At 37.7% G+C, this 23,075-nt stretch overlaps 1 protein-coding gene and 2 non-coding genes across 9 annotated transcripts in view; all 3 read right to left on the bottom strand.

Annotated features, from left to right (window-relative positions):
* Nucleotides 1-3,043: 3,043 nt before the first annotated feature.
* On the bottom strand, nucleotides 3,044-3,119 carry TRNAP-GGG (transfer RNA proline (anticodon GGG)). Its single transcript has one exon. It is a non-coding gene; the product is annotated as a tRNA-Pro (tRNA).
* Nucleotides 3,120-12,211: 9,092 nt separating this feature from the next.
* Nucleotides 12,212-23,075, bottom strand: part of ARHGAP28 (Rho GTPase activating protein 28) — a 214,088-nt gene continuing 203,224 nt past the window's right edge. For all 7 annotated transcript variants that reach the window (XM_066246985.1, XM_066246986.1, XM_066246987.1 and 4 more), the window contains 3 exons: nucleotides 22,186-22,310; nucleotides 16,387-16,451; nucleotides 12,212-12,804 (listed from right to left, as the gene is read on the bottom strand). In XM_066246985.1, the coding sequence (XP_066103082.1) occupies nucleotides 12,710-12,804; nucleotides 16,387-16,451; nucleotides 22,186-22,310 (285 nt within the window). In that variant the 3' untranslated portion in view covers nucleotides 12,212-12,709. The remainder of the gene's footprint in view (nucleotides 12,805-16,386; nucleotides 16,452-22,185; nucleotides 22,311-23,075) is intronic.
* LOC136315809 (small nucleolar RNA SNORA63) lies at nucleotides 15,610-15,740 on the bottom strand. Its single transcript, XR_010727590.1, has one exon. It is a non-coding gene; the product is annotated as a small nucleolar RNA SNORA63 (small nucleolar RNA).

Here is a 23,075-nt window from a genome sequence, read left to right as displayed (position 1 = left end):
CTGAGTGACTGTCTCCAAACAGTCAAACACCAAAAAGCTGTGTGAATGAGTGACCTTTGTGCAGACACAAAGGAATGCATATGAAAGGGCTTTAAAGAATTAGCCTAGAGGTTCTAGATTGCCCCTTCCTTTGTGCTTGTTAATTAGCAAAAGAAAAAGAATGTATTGACCAAATTAGTCCTTTCTCCATGTCAGCAGAAGGGCCATTAGTCATTCTTTCCCCTTATCACCTGGCCTTTCTCCCTTGTAAACTTGTTACCTCTGTACTGCTTCTGATCAATAAAAACTAAGGGAGAAGGAAATTCAGGAGGTCTTCATTGCCTCTCTTGGTATGCCTCCCCCTCTCCCTCTTGACAAGTTTGTTTTGAGTAGGTTTCTTCCATGTGACACTGGCAGTTCACAGCAAGCTGGAGTACTACAGGACCTTCATGGATTCCTCCACAGAGATGTGGCTGCTGCCTCCTCTGCTGGGGAGAACACTGTCCACCTTCCATCAGTGAGAAATACTTTATCAAGATAAAATAATAAACATAAATCAGAAAAAGAAGACACATTAGGAAACAGAAGTGCTAAATGACATTCTCCAAAGCCTGCATCTTGTTACTACTCTCTCCCCTGAGCACCTCAAAATAGACCTATTCGCACCAGATGCAGAGAAACTGTCTCCAGAGGAAGTGACCGGCCTGCTCGTCTGAAGAGCAAGGCTTTCAGAAAAATCCACTCATTCAACCCGCTACCTCTCTATAATGTCAGTGGCCGAGGCCAGGCAGGTTCTCGTTGGATTGGGGCAGACGGTAGAGAAACTGTGGAGCTGGAAGGTGTCAGGCCATACCCGTTTATTGGAGGCTCACAGAGACAGGTGAGCAAGTAAACAACAAAAGGGAAAGAGCTAATAAGCAAAGGAAAATCTGCTATTCGCAGTAAGGGCAAGGGAGCAAGGAAAACCACACGTCACGGTGGTGGGAGAGCCATCTGGGAGAACCACCACCCAGGGGAAGCACCCATAGCCTCATATAGGCTGTGCACACGTGCCTCTGCCACGTGCTCATGCACTAATCAAGCAAAGTGTTTGCAGCTGGTAAACCCACGAGCAAGCCTAACACAGCTGCGCCACACTCTCCAAGGTACCTCTCCAAGGCTGTCCAAATTTAAATACAAGAAAAATGTTATTTTGATTACTTAATATCAGTAAGCCATTCTGCTAATTATTTAGGATTTAATCAAACTGAAAAATGGTCCCTGCCAAATTGTGAACTATCTTGAACATCTGGGGAAACAGTTTGATTTTGTCCTTCTGTTAGTGAGGAGCTGATGAAGGTATAAAATCATGTAGAACAGTATTTTCAGAAGGTTTGCGAAGCACCATCATATGAGAGTGCCAATGGTTGCTCTTCACTCATTGTACAGTGACTTCACTGTTCAGCCTTCTTGAATGCTTCCTCTCTACTAAGCACCATCCTAGGAAAAGCCCAAGCCCACAGATGGGCTACCCATTTCTGCCGCGACCAGCTCAGCAATGGGTGTGCATGAAAAGAAGGCGCTGCAGGACTTAAGAAAACACACACAAGACACAACATAGAGAAAAGATGGGTACAGGGGACTCCCAGCCTCTAGGACTGAGAACCTAGATCTCTGCAGCCTCATTATATTTATTTGTGTCTTTATTCATCAAACAAATTAGCAGAACCTGGGTCAAAGTAGCCTAGACTGGATTCAGGTGCAGAGAAGGATGATTAACTAATACCTTTCAGGTATGCAGGAAAGGGCTATAGGGATCAGCTGTTTCCTTTAAACAGTCTTATCAGTGCTTGCCGGGGCAACGTTCTGTCCCCGCAGAACTTGGTGTTCCAAAGTCCGCACCAAAGACTGGTCTCAGGACAATAGTCTAATTTCTGGCCATTTTCCTACACATCTCTTACTAGATTTTCCCAGGCAGTGAGAGGCACTTAGAATACACTGTTGCGCAGATGAATGTTAAAAAAGAGTAAGGAGTGTAGCCTGACCAGGCGGTGGCGCAGTGGATAGAGCGTCAGACTGGGATGCAGAGGACCCAGGTTCGAGACCCTGAGGTCGCCAAGCTTGAGCATGGGCTCATCTGGGTTGAGCAAAAGCCCACCAGCTTGAGCCCAAGATCAAGGTCACTGGCTCCAGCAAGGGGTTACTTGGTCTGCTGAAGGCCCGCGGTCAAGGCACATATGAGAAAAGCAATCAATGAACAACTAAGGTGTTGCAACACGCAATGAAAAACTGATGATTGATACTTCTCATCTCTCTCCGTTCCTGTCTGTCTGTCCCTGTCTATCCCTCTCTCTGACTCACTGTCTCTGTAAAAAATAAATAAATAAATAAAATTTAAAAAAAAAAGAGTAAGGAGTGTAAATTTGTGATTTCCACATGGGGCAGCTGCCCAGGTGCCCACCTTAGAGAACCCTTATTACAAGTACCATTTTAACAACTGGTTTGTTGCCTGACCTGTGGTGGCGCAGTGGATAAAGCGTCGACCTGGAAGTGCTGAGGTCACCGGTTCAAAACCCTGGGCTTGCCTGGTCAAGGCACATATGGGAGTTGATGCTTCCTGCTCCTTTCCCCTTCTCTTTCTCTCTCCTTTCTAAAATGAATAAAAAATTAAAAAAAAAAAAAAAAACTGGTTTGCCAAACTCAACAAAAAATTAGGTATTGATTCTGCTGAACTGGTGCAAACCAGCTGAATCCAACTGTATACCTAGCTATGCTTTTTTTCTTTTTTTTCTTCTTTTTTTGTATTTTTCTGAAGTTGGAAACGGGGAGGCAGTCAGACAGACTCCCGCATGCGCCCAACAGGGATCCACTCGGCATGCCCTCCAGGGGGCGATGCTCTGCCCATCTGGGGCGTCGCTCTGTTGCAACCAGAGCCATTCTAGTGCCTGAGGCAGAGGCCATAGAGCAATCCTCAGCGCCCGGGCCAACTTTGCTCCAGTGGAGCCTTGGCTGCGGGAGGGGAAGAGAGAGACAGAGAGGAAGGAGAGGGGGAGGGGTGGAGAAGCAGATGGGTGCTTCTCCTGTGTGCCCTGGCCGGGAATCGAACCCGGGACTCCTGCATCCCAGGCCGATGCTCTACCACTGAGCAAACCAGCCAGGGCTTACCTATGCTTTTAAATTATGACTTTTGTAACCTTTATTCTTCTTTTAAAAAAATGCTTATCTTATTGATTTTAAAGAGAGAGGAAAGAGAGAGAGACAGGAACATCAATCTGCTCCTGTATGTTTCCCGACCGGGAATTGAACTGGCAACATTCATGCTCCATTCATGCTTTCTAGAAGGATGCTCTAACCAACCAAGCCATCTGACAGGGCTGTAAGCTTTCTCTTCTGAAACAGAAAATATTTTCTTTGAATTAAAGGGTAGAACAATGTATTGATATGCAGTTGTGGCTCTACTGGGCACAAAAAGACCAAAGAGAATACAGTTGACCCTTGAACAACATGGGTTTGAACTGCAGGGATCCACTTAGTGGCAGATTTTTTTTTCAATACATATACAACCCCCTGATACTATCAGCTTTTGCATCTACAAATTCAATCAACCTTGGATGGAAAAAGGTACAATTGATTCTTGAAATATGAGGGGTTAGTTATGTAGATCCCCCATGTGGTCAAATATTCACATATAACTTAATTTCCCTAAAATTTAGTTATTTCTAGGTATTCACAGAGAATTGGTTCCAGGACTCAAATTCTATGGATGCTCAAGTCCCTTACATAAAATAGCCTAGCAGGGGTCCCCAAACTATGGCCCACGGGCTGCATGTGGCCCCCTGAGGCCATTTATCTGGCCCTCACTGCACTTCCAGAAGGGGCACCACCATCTCATTAACCAAAAGCAGGCCCGTAGTTCCCATTGAAATACTGGTCAGTTTGTTGATTTAAATTTACTTGTTCTTTATTTTAAATATTGTATTATATTTGTTCCCATTTTGTTTTTTTACTTTAAAATAAGATATGTGCAGTGTGCATAGGGATTTGTTCATAGTTTTTTTTTTATAGTCCAGCCCTCCAATGGTCTGAGGGACAGTGAACTGGCCCCCTGTGTAAAAAGTTTGGGGACCCCTAGCTAGACCAATGCAGTCAACCCTCTGCATCCGTGGATTCCCAATGCAGATGGAAAACAATGCAAATATAAGTGGACCTGCACAATCAAGCCTGTATTATTCTAGGGTCAACTGTGATTCCTCAGACTCCTCCCTTGTATGAATAGCTGCACAGTGAGGAAGTGAGGAAGTAAGAATGAGTTCACGGAGCAAACACTCAGAATGGATTACTGCTAGCTTGCAGTTCATGAACAAACTGTAAGTGTACACATATGCTTGCTAGTTAATACAGGTCAGATAAAATGTTTTAAAAGTATATTCTTCCCCACACCCGTTAATCCTCACCCCCACCCAACTTCTGTCAGAGGATACTAGAGAAAGAATAATTTACTTAGTAATTTAGATAAAAGAAAGTGTTATTTTGATTAAAAAAAATCTAAGGGGAAACGCAGCATTGCTCAAATTTCCAATTCTCTTTAATCTATTTTTATGGTTTGTTGTCAAATAAATTATAATTTGAAGAGCTCTTTGGAATTGAGAAAATTTCCTGCAACATTGTCTGAAAAATCTTTGCTTACCCCCAAGTCATAAACAGATGGTATTGTTTTTGTATTTTATCTCCCTGTTGTCTTTGACTAATCTGTAGAATGCATAGATTTTCGTGATTGCCTTTGATCCTATGACCTTGCTAAATGTAGTCTAACAATATATTCCTTATTTAAGATTTTCTTTACATAGGCATGTAGTCATACTGCCTATAAATTAAACAGTAATATTTCAGTCTTTCAAAATTTTTTTTGCCTTTCCTTTTTCTTAACTTACTATACTAGCTAGGATCTGTTGTACAGTGTTGATAGAAATAGCAAAAGCAAATGCCTTTTCCTTGTCTGTGATCTTAGGGCAGGGTCTCTTAAACTTACCTGCATTAAAATTTAGGGCAAGGTAATTCTTTGCTGTGGAGGCTATCTTGGCATCTCACACACTAGAGCCATGATGGCGAACCTCTTTATAAAAACCACCCACTTTTGCAGTGCTGGTCAACCTGGTCCCTCCAGCTTACTAGTGGGAGTTCCAGCTTTTATGGTGGGCGGTAGTGGAGCAACCAAATGGCGCCTGTGATTGGCCTAGTATGATTGGCCTACCACGAAAGCTGGAATGCCCACTTGTGGGAGGGACCAGGTTGACCAGCACTGCAAAAGTGGGTGGTTTTTATAAAAAGGCTTGCCATCACGAAACTAGAGGCTAATAGCAGCCTCTCACTCCCCAGTGGTGATAACTGAGCATGTCTCTGGACATCATCAAATAGCCCCTGGGGGACAAAATCACACCCAGTTGAAAACCACTGTTAGCAAGAAAATGTTTAACATATCACCATTAACATGATATTAACTATAACAATTCTATTTTTAAACTTCTGCTATGGAAAATTTCTAGCACAGAGAATATTACATTGAATATTGGTGTACCCACCACCATTCTACCATAAATATTTTACTATGTTTGGTATGGCGCATATCTATTCATCTATCAGTCTTTCTATACAACCATCAAGCTATCTTATTTTTAAACACATTTTAAAATAAGTCACATACACCAGTACACTTTCCCCTAAATATTTCAGTGTACATATTATTACTTCAATTTCAATATTTATATATTATTTGAAGATTTTTTTTTTCAGGCAACATTTAAAGGTAATGAAATGCAGAAATCTTAAGCAAGCATTCATGGAGTTTCAACAAATGCGTACATTTTTCCTGAAGTGTCTGTTCAAGTCCCATTTGTAAAAACTGAGTCCCTTATATATCCTGAATCCCAATCTTTTGTCAAATATGTGCTTTACAAATATGTATTCCCCCTCCTCCAATCTGTGGTTTGCTTATTAGATTTTTTATTATCTCTTTGGATATATAGCAGTTTTAAATTCTGTTGAAGTCTAATTTATCATTTATTTTCTTTTATAAGCATTGTTTTCTGTTTCTAAGAATTCAGTGCCCATTTCCAAATCACAAAGTTATTCTTTCTTTTTTTTTAAGGCTTCATTGTTTTAGGTTTTATACCATACTTCCCCATGTATTAGATGCACCCTTTTTCAAAAATTTTGGGGTCTAAAAACTGGGTGCGTCTTATACAGTGGTTGTAGTTTTTTCTTTTTTCTTTTTACTTGCATTTACTGCTTTTTTGTGCTTGATGTCTTTGCACATGTTGTTTAGCGCTTGCGACCAGTATATTACGGTAGGTTACATTTTGCCATGTTCTTCCCAGAAATGGCTCAAAAAGATTTTCGTACAGTGCTGAATTTAAGTTAAAAGTGATCCAGTTTGCAAAAGTGAATGAAAATTGCGCTGCTGAACATAAGTTTGGTCCTCCTCCGACTGAGAAATCAATCCGAGACTGGCTACAGGAAGAAGAAACCCACTGAAAACACCACGGTAGAAGGCCATGAGAGGAAAGTCAACAAAATGGCCTGATTTAGAGAGGGAATTAAAGATATGGATTGAAGAGCAAAGGGCAATTGGAATTCTGGTGCCCACAAAGATGGTTCAGCATGAGGCAAGAAGAATTGCTGATGAAAAAGAAGTTACTGATTTCAAAGGAGGACACAACTGGTGCTTCAGGTTCATGAAACAAAATGGACTAAGCCTGTGTACTCGCACCAGAATTGCCCAAAAGATGCCTAAAAGCTATGAGCAGAAGGTTCTTGAATTTCATTGTTTTGTCATTCAATATCGGAAGACACATCAGTTTGAGTTTGGACAGATTGCAAATATGGACGAAATCCCTCTTCAATTTGATGTCCAAAGTAACAGAACTGTTGATAAGAACAGGGTGAAAACTGTAACTGTGAAAACAAGTGGACACGAAAAGAGCCATTAGTTTTTCTAGCTTGTTATGCCACTGAAACTAAGCTGCCCCCCTATGCTGATATTCAAATGCAAAACAATGCCAAAAGAAGACATTCATTGAGGAGTGATTGTCCACGTTCATGACAAGGGTTGGATGGATCAGGATGGGATGAAGATCTGGTTTAAGAAAGTTTGGAGGAGACCAGGTGAGCTCTTACTCAAACTGGCTCTATTGGTGTTTGATCAGTTCGGGGCACACATAACAAAAGCACAAAATGATTGCTGCAGAGCGAAAAACAAAACTTGCCATTATATCTGGAGGCTTGACATCCCAGCTGCAACCACTTGCTGTCAGAATTAACAAACCCTTCATAGCTGCCATGAAAGACGAATAGAACCAATGGACAAAGTCTTCTGAAGACAATTGGACACCAGCAGGAACAGTGAAGAAATTAACTATAGGAGAAGTTTTTACATAGGTGAAAAGATCCTGGGATGATATCACAATTGAGATAGTTGTCAAGTCATTTAAGAAGTGTGGCATTTCAAATGCCATAGATGGAACTGAGGATGAGGCAATATATGAACACAGTGACTTGTCATCAGACACAGATGAAGACAAGCTAACGGATGGGAGTTTTTTTTAAAAGATTTTATTTATTTATTATAGAGAAGGGAGGGGGGGAGGAGCAGGAAGCATCAACTCCCATATGTGCCTTGACCAGGCAAGCCCAGGGTTTTGAACCGGCAACCTCAGCGTTTCCAGGTTGACGCTTTATCCACTGCACCACCACAGGTCAGGCTAGCTGGGAGTTTTGACAGTGATGAGAGTTGTATGAATGTTACGATGAATAAAACTTAAGTTCAGTGACTTTATGTAATACATTTTTTTTTCAAATTTCGGGCTCCAAAATTAAGGTGCATCTTATTATACATGGGGAAATATGATAATTAGCGCCATGATCCATTTTGGATGAATTTTTGTGTATCCTGTGATGTATCAAATTTTATTTACTTTCCATATGGATATCCAATTGTTGTAGTATCATGTGTTGAAAGCTTCGTTTCCCCATAGATTTGCTTTGGCACCTATGCTGAAAATCCAATGAGCATATAAGTGGGTTGGCTCTGTTTTGTCCTGGGCCCTTTGCTCTGTTTCACTGATGTAGCTATTGATCTTTATCACACTGTCCTAATCGCGGCCAACTTCATAGTAAGTTGAAACCACTCATTTGAAATTCAACTTTGTTCTTTTATTTTTTTTGTAAGCTTATTTTAGGTAGTTTTGGTTCTTTATATTTCCATATAAATTCAATAATTAGTTTGTCAACTTCTATCTAAAAATCTTTCCAGTGTTATGATTAGGATTATATTGAACCTATAGATCTTTTTGTGGAGAATTGACATCTTACCAATTATCTGCCATCTATTCCTTGCTATGCAGAAATATGGTTTACCATTTTTAGCTATTCTTTAATTTTTACCAAAAATATTTTGTAGTTTTTAGCATACATTTTTTTCTGCATATTTTGATGAATGTATTCATGAGTATTTTGTTTACTGATGCTATGGTAAATGGCAGTTAAAGATTTATTTTCCAACTGCTTGCTGCTAATAAAAATATAATTGATTTTTATATAAAAATCTTCTATGCCATAACCCTGCAAATAATCTTAGTATTTTAATAGTTGAGGATACCTTAGGCTTTTCTATATCAATAATCATACCACTTGCAAAACAAGATCATTTTATTTCTTCTTTTCTAATCTTTATGCCTTCTTTCTTTTTCTTTCCTTTTGTATAAATGTATGGTAAAATGTTGCATTTTCTAAAAATTCATATATGGATATTGAATGTTTCAAGCTTTTTTATATCTATTGAAAAAAGAATCACCTATTAAAAGCTTGTTCAGACAAAGCACCGAATCAAACATATTCAGGAAAGAGTATTTGCTTATTCAATCTATCTCCTACCCACAACCATCTACCATGACCATACTGCCATGTGGCTTCTGCACAAGACCATCATCTGGCCAGAGAGTGAGAGAGACTTATAGCACCTAGACATAAACCCTCTCTTTTCATGCTCCTGTTTTTTCATCGGCATCATGGTGACCTTAGAGTAGTTAAATATAAGAATTCTCATGACTATGCTTTTATTTTTTTATTTTTATGAATAAAATACAACATACATACTATATACTTAACAATGAAAGCTGCGGAGACAAAAGAACCATTATTAACTTTCAAGATGGGAGACAACATAAAACATTGGCATTTCTCATGACAGTATATGAATTTTTCAATCAAATCACATATGTAATTTTAGAGGATAGTTGGAAAATGCCTGAAAGAAAACATGTTATTTTAAAATTAAGGTGCGTGTATATAAAAATGTTGAAAATATTTGAAAAAAATTTTAATCCATGCCATATAATTTTTCATCGTGATATATTTATGGAAAAGAGTTGAAAATGTCTGTCAGAACTTAGGATCTATTCAGCTTCATCATATATATTCTTTTCAGGCGTGTAATACATTTGTGAAAAACAGTTGACTTTGCTTGATAGAAAGAAGGGTCATATTAAGCTCATCCTACTTTTCAGTCAAGTGCAGTACAGGAAAAGCAGTTGAGAGAGCCTGAAAGAAGAGATAACTACTAATTCCCACACTTGAAAACCTGCATCTCAACGTGGTTCAACATACAGGACAATGACTAAGGGGCATGAAACCTCTCAGAGTATACCACAGATCACAGTTACAGAGTATTTTTGGCTTTAAAGCTTTTGCTAAAAATATTTTATAATATTAAATGTACACTGAAAGCTAACTGAATTGACAAATATTAAGACTCTGGGACAGTTTGTAACAAAAATTGTTAAAGTCCATTAATTTTTTTTCCCCAAGAAAGGCAAGTGAGGTAGTTTATACTGTGTATACATTACAAAGAAATTAATATTCCAGTTTGTGCGAAGATCATTCACTCCAAGAATTATATCCCCAAGTGAGCTGCTTAACAAAGGGTTCTTCTTTTGCAGAATAGAGGAAAAAATGAGCCCATTCTAGGTTGTTTTTTAATGAATAAGTGTTCCTAAAATGTTAATTTTCTCTACTTTCCTGTATATTATTTTCCTAACTGTATACCAAGGGCACTTGGGACGAGGTAGGGTGGGAAGTTATTAAAAATAGAATTTAGAAGCAAATTATCCGACTCTGCCTTTGTTTGCAAATATACTATTCATTATCACAGATTACCATAACTATTTTAAAACAATTCTTGAAAAGGCAAAGATAGCTTTTCAGTACTTAGCTGGCAGGTATTTTTGAATTTTAATTGTAAAAAGGTCTGTTTATTCTTTAAGGATAAAATTAGTAAAAAGAACCTCTATACCCACATAAAAATTAGTCTGTGTGTCTACTGAGAAATTCTTCACTAATTATTAGTTAACCCAATGATTAAAAATAAAAGTTTATTTTCCAACTGTTTGCTGCTAATAAAAATATGATTGATTACCACTGGATAATGATATTGGTGTTGACATGGCCTTCTATATCATATAATGATTTAAAAGCAGTCACTCATCCTTGAATATGTTAAAGTGATTAATTTAAAGTCATTGACCAGCTAAATCTTTGACATCTGAAAACACACAAAAGTGGCTAAGAAATTCAGAAACTTACTGTTTTTACCTGTTATTGGTCAGCCATTTCTTTAGAATTGATGACAAATCAAGTAAATTTTGAAACATTTAGAACTTATGTATAGGTTCTAATGTGTTTTCAGTTAAAAGAAATAAAAATTTGTAAATAAAAAATGAAATGAATAGATTCATGAATTTCCTATATAAACACGATGGAAATTATTCTAAATGGTAAGAAATACAATAAGATAAATCAATTACTGTTTTCATATGTACACAGAAGTGTAAGCTTGCTAATTTGAAGACTTTCTTCCATGTGTATAGGCATATATTACTGCCATCTTATGTTTTAGATTAGAACTTAACTACATAAAGTGGAAAGTTTACTTCCATTGTTTGAATTCCAAAAAGAGTAAAAACACTTTTTCAGACTCTTGAAATTCATTATGTAAACTCACATGCCATCAATTATCCATATGTTGAAAAGTAATGAGATGTAAGTATAAACCTATATACACAATGTGTTTATTTTCTAATGAGTTTTCAGGGAAAGAAAATGACAATTCTCAACTAACCAAATAAAATGAATAGATATTTGAGTTTCTTATAAAAATATAACAAAATCCGAATGACCAGAAATGGAATTATTTACGTGTTGAATATAAGTAATGTTTTTATAGACATCAAGGCATAATGTAACATATAAAAATTTTCTTCTATATATGGGCTTAAAGTATTATCACATTATGTTTTGACACTTGATAAGCAGATAATATGTTTTCTGCAAGAGCTATTTTATCTCTTGTTTGAACTGTGTCACTTGAGTGTTAAATCTCATTAAAACTGATATAAAATCATCAAAATACCAATCTGTGGATTCTAATTAAAATGTGTGGAATGAGATCTTTTTTCCATTTCTAGGTAACCCTAGAAGAGATATATCTTCATCTTCAAGATGAAAGGCAGAGCTGTCTGACCCTTCTGTGTATTTTAGGTTTGTTCTCAATTAGAATAATGGGGACTGATCAGTTGCAGGTCTGGAAAATGGCTCCATAGGATCTTCACAGCAAGGCTGTTTTCTGCTTACAACATAGCCATCTGATTGTAAAGCCTGATGTTAATCCACAGTGCTTGGCCATGACTATGATTGATGAACAGAAACAAAATCTGCTTTTACTGCATATAAAATCTGAATGTAACAGTATTTTTCAGCATCCTTGAATAAAGACAGTTTTGTACTTTTAAACTAGGGCTGCAGAAGTGAATATCTATGCTTGTAAAATATAAAAAAATGATATGTTTGATTAGGACAAGAAATCAATGCCTGGCACATGGAAAGCTATTCACTGAGCACCATAATCAGTATACAAAAAAAGAGGCTCTGTGACTTCTGACTACACATAAGGTTATGAAAACATAAGAATATCCTTTGTTAAAATAAGCTTGCTCAGGGGTCCTGTAATCAAAAGGGAATAAGCTTTTAAAATATCAATTTTCAACAGTCCATGAAAAAGAAATATTCATTCGCACCAGAATTCTGTTTGTCATGATACAGTACAACATACATAACAGTGCAGTGTCTTTAAACAGAAGCTCCTCTTCTCCAATTCAGGAATAAGTCAGAGCATAAATATTGTATGTGTAACTTTAGAAACTGATTCCTTTAGAAAGTAGATCTGAATTATTTTGAAGAGTGGACATAACTGACATTTCTGGCATTCTTGCACATAAAGGTCAATATGTGTATATAACATAAGTATAAAAAGTCTTTTCCACCCTCTTCTGTTTGGTAGTATTTGCTACATAATGAAGTGTTTCTTATTCCTAAGTATAGGACCAAGTTCATTTCTCCTGTGAAGTCTAAATACTAGAAATAATTAGAGTTCCTATTCCAGATTGGTCTTTCCTCAGAAAGGATCACAACCTCTTTTCTTCACTCTTATTAAAGAACTGTCACGAGAAAGCTTTAGCTTAATTGGTTAACCATATCCTCTTCCATAGTTCATGTTGACAATGCCAGGAGACACCATTTTGGCCAAGAAACACCAAGAGGATTATAGGAAAAAACATGTCAAAAGCAGTCTTTTGGGTTTTTTTCCATCTTAATGTAGAATTTTCTTAGCATATACTCAAATAGCTGCCATCTTGGAGGTGTTTCAAAAACTTGTTTGGGGTTTAATCACCCATTCTGCTTGAGGATTTACATGATATACATCCAATATGTAAGCATCTGGATCCAAGCAATGCTGTCCTAAAAGAAAGAGAAAATAAGAGAATATTTGTAGTAGTGCACACTTCTGTTTGTGTGTGTGCATGTATGTATATGTTTGTAATGGTTTTTTTTTGGGGGGGGGGTTGTATTTTTCTGAAGTGAGAAGTGTGAGGAGGCAGACAGACAGACTTCTGCATGTGCCAACTGGGATTCACTGGGCATGCCCACCAGGGAGCAATGCTCGGCCCATCTGGGGCGTTGCTCCGCTGCAACCAGAACCATTCTAGCACCTGAGGCAGAAGCCAAGGAGCCATCCTCAGTGCCCAGGCCAACTTTGCTCCCCTGGAGCCTTGGCTGCGGGAGGGGGAGAGAGAGACAGAGAGGAAGGAGACAGGGAAGGGTGGAGAAGTAGATGGGCGCTTCTCCTGTGTGCCCTGGCCAGGAATTGAACCCGGGACTTCCACAGGCCGGGTCAACGCTAGTTTTTTTTAAATTAAATTTTTTATTTTATTGATTTTAGCAAGAGAGTAAAGGAGAAAGAGAGAAAGACAGGAATATCAATCTTCCTGTAAGTGCCCTGACTGAAGATTAACCAGCAACCTCTGTACTTCGGGATAATATGCTAACCAACTGAGCAATCTGGCCAGAGCTATAAGGTTTGAATAAGGCCAATATAGTTCTATTAGCCAGAAGTAAATACAGTAAGTGCTTTCCTTATTGTTTATAGAGTTGAGTATTTAGTTATTAAATATTTCCATACCTTTAACAATCACTTGACAAGTAATAATTAAAATATTTAACAAACAAAAAAATTTAGATGGTGGATGTCATAGTGTAGTTAAACAAATCTAGGTGGTATAGCCTACTACTATAATTTTATGTGCTATCTTTTTATACAACAGGTAGCACAGTGGGTCTGATTATACCAGCAACACCATAATGTGTTGTGCTAATCATAACAGCTATAATGTTCACTAGGCAATAGGAATTTTTTTGCTCCATTATAATTTTATGAGACCACCGTCATATATGCAGTCCATTGTTGACCAAAAGCATGACTGTAGGTACATTTTAAAGATTCTTAGAAAGAAGTCTGCCTTTTCTTCCTTTCCATATTTCTTCTTTTGTTTCTTTCTGACTGTTAAGTACTCCAAATAAATCCATGTGAAAGTGTGGAAAAACAGACATCAGATATACCAAGCACAGAGAAATTGTTCCCGAGACTCAACATATCTATTATAAAAATATGTGGCAAAGACTTGTTTCAGGTATAAGCTGATTTATATTATAATACATGTCCTCTAATAATTTTACAGATAGTAACTGAGCAGGACTAGAGATGAAAAGCAAGTTCATTTTAGTTTCTTTACTACAGATGTAGTGCCCACAGGCAGGAGATCTGGGAGTAAGAACAAAAAGATAATTCCATAAGGCAAATATATTTGAAAATCTTTATATACAGTGTGTTGAAATGTATTATATATTAAAGTCTCAAACAAAACTACCAAGATCGGACTGCTTGCTTGATTCACTCATTTTTTGAATATTTATTGAGAGTTATTATGTTTCAAGATCTATTCTAGGGGCTGGGGCTACAGCAATGCATCAGATAGTCAAAAAATACTTGCTCGCTGGGTGCTTCCACTCTAAAACTGGTAAAGGCAAACAGCAAATAAGCAAGTATGATATAAAGCAAGCCTGATAGTGATAAGAACATTAGAGAACAACAAAGCAGGGAAGGAACATATAGAGAGGATATAATCCAGGAAGGTCTCATTAGGAAAGTGATACTCAGCAAAAATCTGAATAAGACAAGAGAGTGAGAAATGAACAATCTGAAAGAGTATTCTGGGCAAAAGTCAGAGCAAATGCACAGGCCCAAGGCAGAATGTGCCTAGTTGTTGAATGTGCAAGTTTGGTGGTTGAGGGAAAGCCTGGATCTATAGGGGATGGCATACAGGTGTGTTCAAAGGAATGAGATGAACTGAGCTCCCCAATGAAGTTAAGCATACATAGAGAAGAGCTAGAAGGACAGAGCCCCACACAGTTCTCCAATCTTAAGAGTCTGAGAGGATTAAGCCCTGGCCAGTTGGCTCAGTGGTAGAGCATCGGCCTGGCGTGAAGGAGTCCTGGGTTCGATTCCTGGCCAGGGCACACAGAAGAAGTGCCCATCTGCTTCTCCACTCCTCCCCCTCTCCTTCCTCTCTGTCTCTCTCTTCCTCTCCCGCAGCCAAGGTTCCATTGGAGCAAAGTTGGCCCGGGCACTGAGGATGCCTCTATGGCCTCTGCCTCAGGTGCTAGAATGGCTCTGGTTGTAACACAGCGACGTCCCAGATGGGCAGAGCATCGCCCCCTGGTGGGCATGCTGGGTGGATCTCAGTCGGGCGCATGTAGGAGTCTGTCTGACTGTCTCCCCGTTTCCAGCTTCAGGAAAAAAAAAAAGAGTCTGAGAGGATAAGAAGTAATGGGCAAAAGAGCCTCATCAGGAGTAGCCAGCATAGTGGGAAGAAAGCTGGAAGCTTAGGTTGTCCTTGAGACCAGGTAAAGAAAGTGTTTTTCAAAGAAGGAATAACTCAGGTAGTTATAAAGACAGACTGGACTGTTGGATTTCACAGTGTAAGAGTTCTCTGGAGACCTAGACAAGAGAGCAATTTTGGTGAAGTGTTGAAAAAGTAAAGCTTGACTGGAGTGGTTTTAAGAGAGAGAGCAAGAGGAAAAAATTGAAGTATAGACAATGGATTCAAGGAGTTTTTGCTGTAAAGCAGAACAAAATGGGAGTTGACTTGAATGGGGCCAAGAGAGTTTTGTAAAGATGAAAGACATTATCAGAATTTTTTTTTCCACATGTATGAGACCAAGCATACCCAGCTGCTAAAGAGTATAGCAGACAGGTATAGTTAAGAAACAACTTTATTTTGAGCAGGGGGAATGACAACACAGCACTTAACTGCTATATTGTAGTCTGAATCCTGCTACATAATCAGAATTTTTATGCAGATAGAAATGATGCCGTTGGAGGGAAATGCTGATGATATCAGAAGGAATGGGGGAATCACTAGAGCAATATAGTACCTGGGCAGGGGACAGGGGGACATGAAGGGAGACATGAGTGGAGGCAATGGTCTTACATAGGAGCACAGCTGTTTCCCCCAGACTGTGAGGAAGGCAGGCTGAAGATAGGGATCCAGAAGATATGGGCACAGAGGAAAGGAGAAGAAATTTCTCTGGATTCTTTTTTATCCCCTCAGGGAAATAGGAAGAATGAACTTGGGCTGTGAGTGAAAACAGGGAAGTTAACCCAAAAGGGTGCCATGATTTGGAAGTTCCATGATGTTCTTTTACTTTGCTTTTCATAAATCTCCAGAGAGAGATTTTCCAACTTTGAGTAACATTTAAAAGACCCCAAAGTCCACTTCGAATCAACTAAAATATTCACATTTAAAATTTGAAAATATTTTAGGAAAGTCATACTGTTTTTTACATGAGATTAAAAAACCCAGAAACTTACTGATTTTGAACTTATATCTAAGAAATGTGTAAAATATACTTTTATAAAAATAGCAACATTTCCTTTAGAGTAATCAGAGAATTTAGGAGTAAAAACTGTGAAAGAATCCTTACCTATATTTCCTCCAATTTCATATAACCTTTGGTTTTGAATTTTAATGCATTCTGAAGAACCATGACTGAAAAAAAGGAGAAAGTAATATAATTTAAACTCTCTCATAATCTGAGGTAAATCTGTACATTAAATTACCAAGGAGATAAAAATTCATCTTGCATTGAGTGAAATCCACCCCACAAATCATTATTATGATTGAAGTTATGATGAAAACATTTTTTTTGTTTGACACAGATAAGCATCTGATGCAGAGAAAGGATGGGACTTTTCTAAGCCAAGATGGACGCCACGGCTCCACAGCAACCTAGAGTCCATTTCATCAACTGTCAGCTCCACTATAGAGGTAACTACTGCTGACATTTCAAAGCTGGTCAAGGAGCAGCTGGATGCTAAATATTGCCTTGTCATTGGTCACATTACCCTCAGTTCAAAAGAAGTCAGGTTACATTTCTATATTTGCCAAAAAATTGAATAGGATTCTCTCAGTCCATGTCACATTAATTAATGCTTTGCTAACTGTCTGGCATTAATTTCATTGCCTGTCTTTGCTCTAAAATAAAAGCAAGTCAGCGGAGATAATTGCCCAATTTAATTTTTCTGCCCCAGACTGGAATGCTGGGGTAGAAGAGTCTGGAAAGACCATTTCTGATTTGTATCCCACTTCAGGAATGACTTTCAGAGTGGTCTCTTCAAAAACAGTGCTCCCACTCTCTATTGTGAGGAAGAATATGTGCAATGTCCTTTGTGTAGTTAAACTTCTTGAAATAATTCTAAATTTGTATGCAGTTGTAGATATCATACTGCCAGATCCTATGTCCCCTTTACTGTTTCTCCTAATAGTCAAATCCTGAGACTAGTACAATGATCACAACCAGAAGGATAACCCTGTATCCATCAAGATACAGCAGATATACTCACCACAGGACCCTCCTGTCTCTTTTATAGCCACACCCACCCTCTCCGTCTCTATTCACACTCCCGTCCTTTATCCTCTCTTCTACATTTCTAAAATTTCTAAAATTTGTCATTTTAAAACGATATGTAAATGGAAATGTACAGTATGAAACTCCTTTGTATTGGCTTTTTTTTTTCTAAATCAGCATAAATCTCTGGAGAGTCACCCAAGTTGCTGAATTTTTATTGTCGAGTAGCATATCATGGTACAGATGTACCGTAGAGTGTTTAGTACCTGTTAAAGAACATCTGGCTCTTAACCAGTTTTTGATTGATATAAATAAAGCTGCAATAAGCATTTGTGCATAGCATTTTGTGAGAACATAGCTTTACTTTCTTTGGGTTAAGTGCCCAGGACTGTGAATGCTAGCTTCACATGGTAATCACATATTTAGTTTTATAAAAAATTATTAAACTGTTTTACAGAGTAACTATACCATTTTATATTTCTTTTTTTTTTTTTTCTTTCTATTTTTTCATTTTTCTGAAGCTGGAAACGGGGAGAGACAGTCAGACAGACTCCCGCATGCGCCCGACCGGGATCCACCCGGCACGCCCACCAGGGGCGACGCTCTGCCCACCAGGGGGCGATGCTCTGCCCATCCTGGGCGTCGCCATATTGCGACCAGAGCCACTCCAGCGCCTGAGGCAGAGGCCACAGAGCCATCCCCAGCGCCCGGGCCATCTCTGCTCCAATGGAGCCCTGGCTGCGGGAGGGGAAGAGAGAGACAGAGAGGAAAGCGCGGTGGAGGGGTGGAGAAGCAAATGGGCGCTTCTCCTGTGTGCCCTGGCCGGGAATCGAACCCGGGTCCTCCGCACGCTAGGCCGACGCTCTACCGCTGAGCCAACCGGCCAGGGCCCCATTTTATATTTCAAACAGCAGTGCATAAGCGATCAAGTTTCTCTATGTCTTTGCTGTTATTTGGTGTCACTATTTTTCATTTTAGCCATTCTCATAGGTATCTAACGATTAAATATGGTCAATATTTTTTCATGTGCATATTTGTAAACTGTGTCATCTTTGGTAAAATGTCTGCGCATGTTTTTTGTCCATTTTCAAGGTAGAATTTTCTTTTTACTGTTTAGTTTTGACTGTTCTTTATATATTCTAGAAACAAGACCTTTGCTGGATATGTGATTTGTAAATATTTTCTTTAAGTCTTTAGCTTGTCTTTTCATTCTTTTTACATGGTCTTTTGGTGAATATTTCAATTCTGATAAAGTCATACTTATATTAAATTTTCAATGTTAAGTCCAAGAATTCTTTACTAGCCTTACATCACAAAGGTTTCATAATTTTCTAAAAGTTTTATGTTTAATTCTGTGATCTATTTTGGGTTAAAGTTTGTATAAGTGTAAAGCTTTGATAAAAGATTATTTATTTATTTATTTATTTATTTATTTATTTTTGGTTCATGGATGTCCAAAGTTTTCTTTCTACAAAAGGTCTACACAACTCTGCAGAGATAACTTTGCAACATAAGTAAGTAGAAATCTATTGGATGTCCAAATCTCAAATAGAATTTTAAGTGCCTTTATTACTGCCCAGTGGTGATTATTTACAGTGTCTTAGGTATCAGGGTCAGTGGTGGAGAGGAGTAAATGTTTAGGGTTTCTGTTGGCCTCTGTCTATTCTTATCTTAATATGTAAGGTTAACATATATATTTTTTCAAAAAATATATATAAATATATAGATAGATAGATAGATATACACACACACATATATATATATTTATATATAGGTTAAGCTTACACAGTAAGTCTAAACATACAAAAAGTACACACGCCATGTAACCAGACCCCATATCTAAAAAAGAAACTTTGTAGAAGCCACTGCCATGCCTTCTGAGTCACTAACCTTTGACCCTCACAGAAAACCACCATCCTGATTTCTAAAAGCATAAAGTACTTTTATTGGCCACCCTAGTTTTTCTTTTAATTGAAAATTTTAATTGAGATAATTGTAGATTCATGGGTATTTGTAAGAAATAATACAGAGAGATTATTCTTTGCCCTGTTCTTCCCAGTGATAAGATTTTACAAAACGATGGTATAAAGTCACAATCAGGATATTTACATTGATAGAATCCAACCATCTTACTCAGATTTACCATTTTATTTGTAGTCCATTGGGTGTGTATTAAGGTCAATGTAATTATGTAGAGGTTTTTTTATTGACCACCACAGTCAAGATACCAGTTTGAACACCACAAAGGTACTCCGCCTTGACCTTCTAAAACCACACCCATCTCTAACATCTCCCCATAATCAACCCTCCCCAACAACCTGTATTCATTAATCTATCTTTCCACTTCTAAAATTTCATAATTTCAAAAACATTATATAAATGGAGTCTTGCAGTAATGTAATCATTTGTAACTGGCTTTTTCTGTTCAATACTAAAACTCCTTTTTAAAATGATTTGAAAGCTTCTTTTTAAGGATGCCATCTGAATTTAACTAGAGAACATCAAATTGAACATGCTTTTTGATAAACAGATTTAAAACAGTGCTTCTCAACTTTTAAAAATCTCAGGGAAAATGTTTATCTTTGAACAAGCATGCCTAGACAAAAATGAATACTTATGCTCTTTTAAGGCAATTTATAGCTGATAAGCAAAAATATATATTTTTGTAAATATTCTAACCCCAAGGTTTATTGATAGTATATTTTAAGGGAAGCAACAGTGATGGTATTCACTTAACTACATAATCTTTATCTGATATTCGCATGTTAAAGCCCATTGGAGCCTGAAATAATGATATTCCTAGAAATATATAAAGGGATCTACAAAACTAACTTACTATAATTTTTATTCTAATAAAAAGTAAAACTCATTGAGAAACTAAAAACACCAAAACAGAATAGGTTTTCTATTAAGAAAGCCATTTGTAATCTTATACAAAAATGAACTCAAAGTGGGTTAAAACTTAAATGTAAAGCCTAAAACCACAAAACTCCTAGAAGAATGTATAGGCAGTATAAGTTCTTTGACATTGGTCTTGATGATGGTTTTTTTTTAACTCTGACACCAAAATCAAAAGCAACAAAAACAAAAATAAACAAGTGTGACTATGTCAAACTAGAATGATTCTACACAGCAAAGGAAAGTCAAAAAGTAAAAAGGCATCCTAATGAATGAGAGATAATATTTGCAAACCATATATCTGTTAAGGTGTTAATATCCAACATATCTAAAAAATTCATACAATTTAATAGCAAAAAAAGCAATTTGATTTAAAAATGGGCAGAAAATCTGAACAGACATTTTTCCAAAGCAGACATACAGATAGCCAACAGGTACATAAAAAAATGCTCTACACCACTAATTATCAGGGGAATGAAAAACAGCCACAATGAGATAGAACCTCAGTCTGTTAGAATAGCTTTTATCAAAAAGTCGAATATAACAAGTATTGTCAATGTTGCCAAGAAAAGGGAACCCTTGTGCACTGCTGATGGAATATAAATTGGTGTAGTCACTATAGAAAACAATATGTAGGTGCCTTAAAAAATTAAAAATAGAGGCCCTGGCTGGTTGGCTCAGTGGTAGAGTGTTGGCCTGGCATGTGGAAGTCCCAGGTTCAATTCCCAGCAGGGCACACAGGAGAAGCACCCATTTGCTTCTCCACCCTTCCTCTTCTCTTTCCTCTCTCTCTCTTCCCCTTCCACAGTCAAGGCTCCATTGGAGCAAAGTTGGCCTGGGCACTAAGGACGGATCCATGGCCTCTGCCTCAGGCACTAGACTGGCTCTAGCTGCAATGGAGCAATGCCCCAGATGGTCAGAGCATTGCCCCTGGTGGGCATGCTGGGTGGATCTCGGTTGGGCAAATGCAGGAGTCTGTCTGACTGCCTCCTGGCTTCTAACTTCAGAAAAATTTAAAAAATAAAAAATTTAAAATAGAACTATCATATGACCCAGTAATTTTACTTCTGGGTGGGTATTTATCCAAAGAAAACAGAAGCACCAATTCTAAAAGAGATATGTTCTCCCATGTTCATTTCAGCATTATTTAAAATAGCCAAGATATAGAAACAACCTACATATCCATTGATGGATAAATGGATAAAGAAAATGTAAAGTATATGATGAAATATTACTCAACCATCAAAAATGATATCTTGCTGTCTGTAATAACATGGATAGATCTTGAGGGCATTATGCTAAGTAAAATAAGTCATACAGAGAAAGAGAAATACTGTATGATCTCTCTTATGTGTGGAATCTAAAAAAATAGTTTCACAGATTAAAAGAAATGATTGGTGTTTGCCAAAGTAAGGGGGTGGGGTTGGGGAAATGGGTGAAAGGGGTTTAAAGGTATAAACTCCAGTTATAAAATAAGTCATAGTGAGGTAATATACAGCATGATGACTATACTTAATAATACTGTATTGCATATTTGAAAGTTGCTAAGAGAGGTGATTTTTAAAGTTCTCACCACAAGAAGAGAATGTAATTATGTAGGGTGACAGATGTTAACTAGACTTACTGTGCTGATCATTTTGCAATATGTACAAATATCAAGTTCTTATGTTGTATACCAGAAATGAATAAGTTATAAGTCAACTATACCTTAATAATAATAAAAGAAAATAAAGAACCTCACCTGCAGAAATCCCTTTAAAAAAAACACAAAACTTCTTTTACTCACAATTTCATGGTCCATTAACTTCATTTTCTCCCTAACTTATTATTCTATTTTTCTCTTCATCTATGGGTAAAGTCTCCTAAGCAACAGGTTCTGATTTATAAATAAGGCCACATTTTTAAGTTCCTGGAAAGTTGCTCATCTGATTCAAGTTCACCATCTTTGTATAGAGACCTTTATTCACTCTTACTCACCTGTTTTCATATTGAAATTTTGCCAGTATGTCTTTGGCTTTGGTTTGACTAGTAAGTTGAATAGCCATGGACACCTTTGAGAGAAGTGGAGCATGGACCCGGATGACCCCTTCCGGCACATCGGACTGTCAATGAGGAAAAAGTCAGTACATTCTGTCAAAGCAGGATGAACATCAGTTCAATAATTGTACTTAATAGATAAAAAAAATTACTTGCACCTTGAATTAGGAAAACATGTAAATATGACTAGTATTTAACCAGAACGAAGCACTGCTTTCTTTTCAACAGAGTTAAAAGAGATTTGACAAAACTTCACCTGAGGCTCTGCTGTCATTGCATGCTTATATAATGCCTTAAACATCATGAGAGAGGCCCTGGCTGGTTTGCTCAGTGGCTTGAGCATCAACCCAACATATGGATGTCCAGGGCTGATTCCCAATCAGGGCACACAAGAGAAGCGACCATATGCTTCTCTCTCTCTCCCTCTCCCTCCCTCTCTCCCCTCTCTTTTCCTCTTTCAGCCAGTGGCTCAATTGGTTTAAGAGTGGTCCTGGGCACTGAGGATAGCTCAGTTGATCTGAGCATGTGAGCCTCAGGTGCTAAAAATAGCTTGGTTGATTTGAGCATTGGCCCCAGACAGGGTTGCCAAGAGGATCCCTGTTGGGGTGCATGCAGGAGTCTGTCTATCTCCCCTCTTTTCACTTAAAAAATTTCATGAGAAAAGTAGAAATGGGTTATGACAAATACCTAATGTTTCTGTAACTGCATTTCCTTAAACAATGTTCTAAATAAACCTACAGTAAACAGAATTCTACATTTTAAAATCAACCTTCTGAAAAATTCAAGGATCAACTAGAAAATATGACTTTTTAAATATCCCTTTTGTTAAG

This window comes from Saccopteryx bilineata, chromosome 11 (assembly GCF_036850765.1).
Source record: "Saccopteryx bilineata isolate mSacBil1 chromosome 11, mSacBil1_pri_phased_curated, whole genome shotgun sequence".
Classification (NCBI taxonomy): domain Eukaryota; kingdom Metazoa; phylum Chordata; class Mammalia; order Chiroptera; family Emballonuridae; genus Saccopteryx; species Saccopteryx bilineata.
This window is presented reverse-complemented; position numbering and strand designations above follow the sequence as displayed.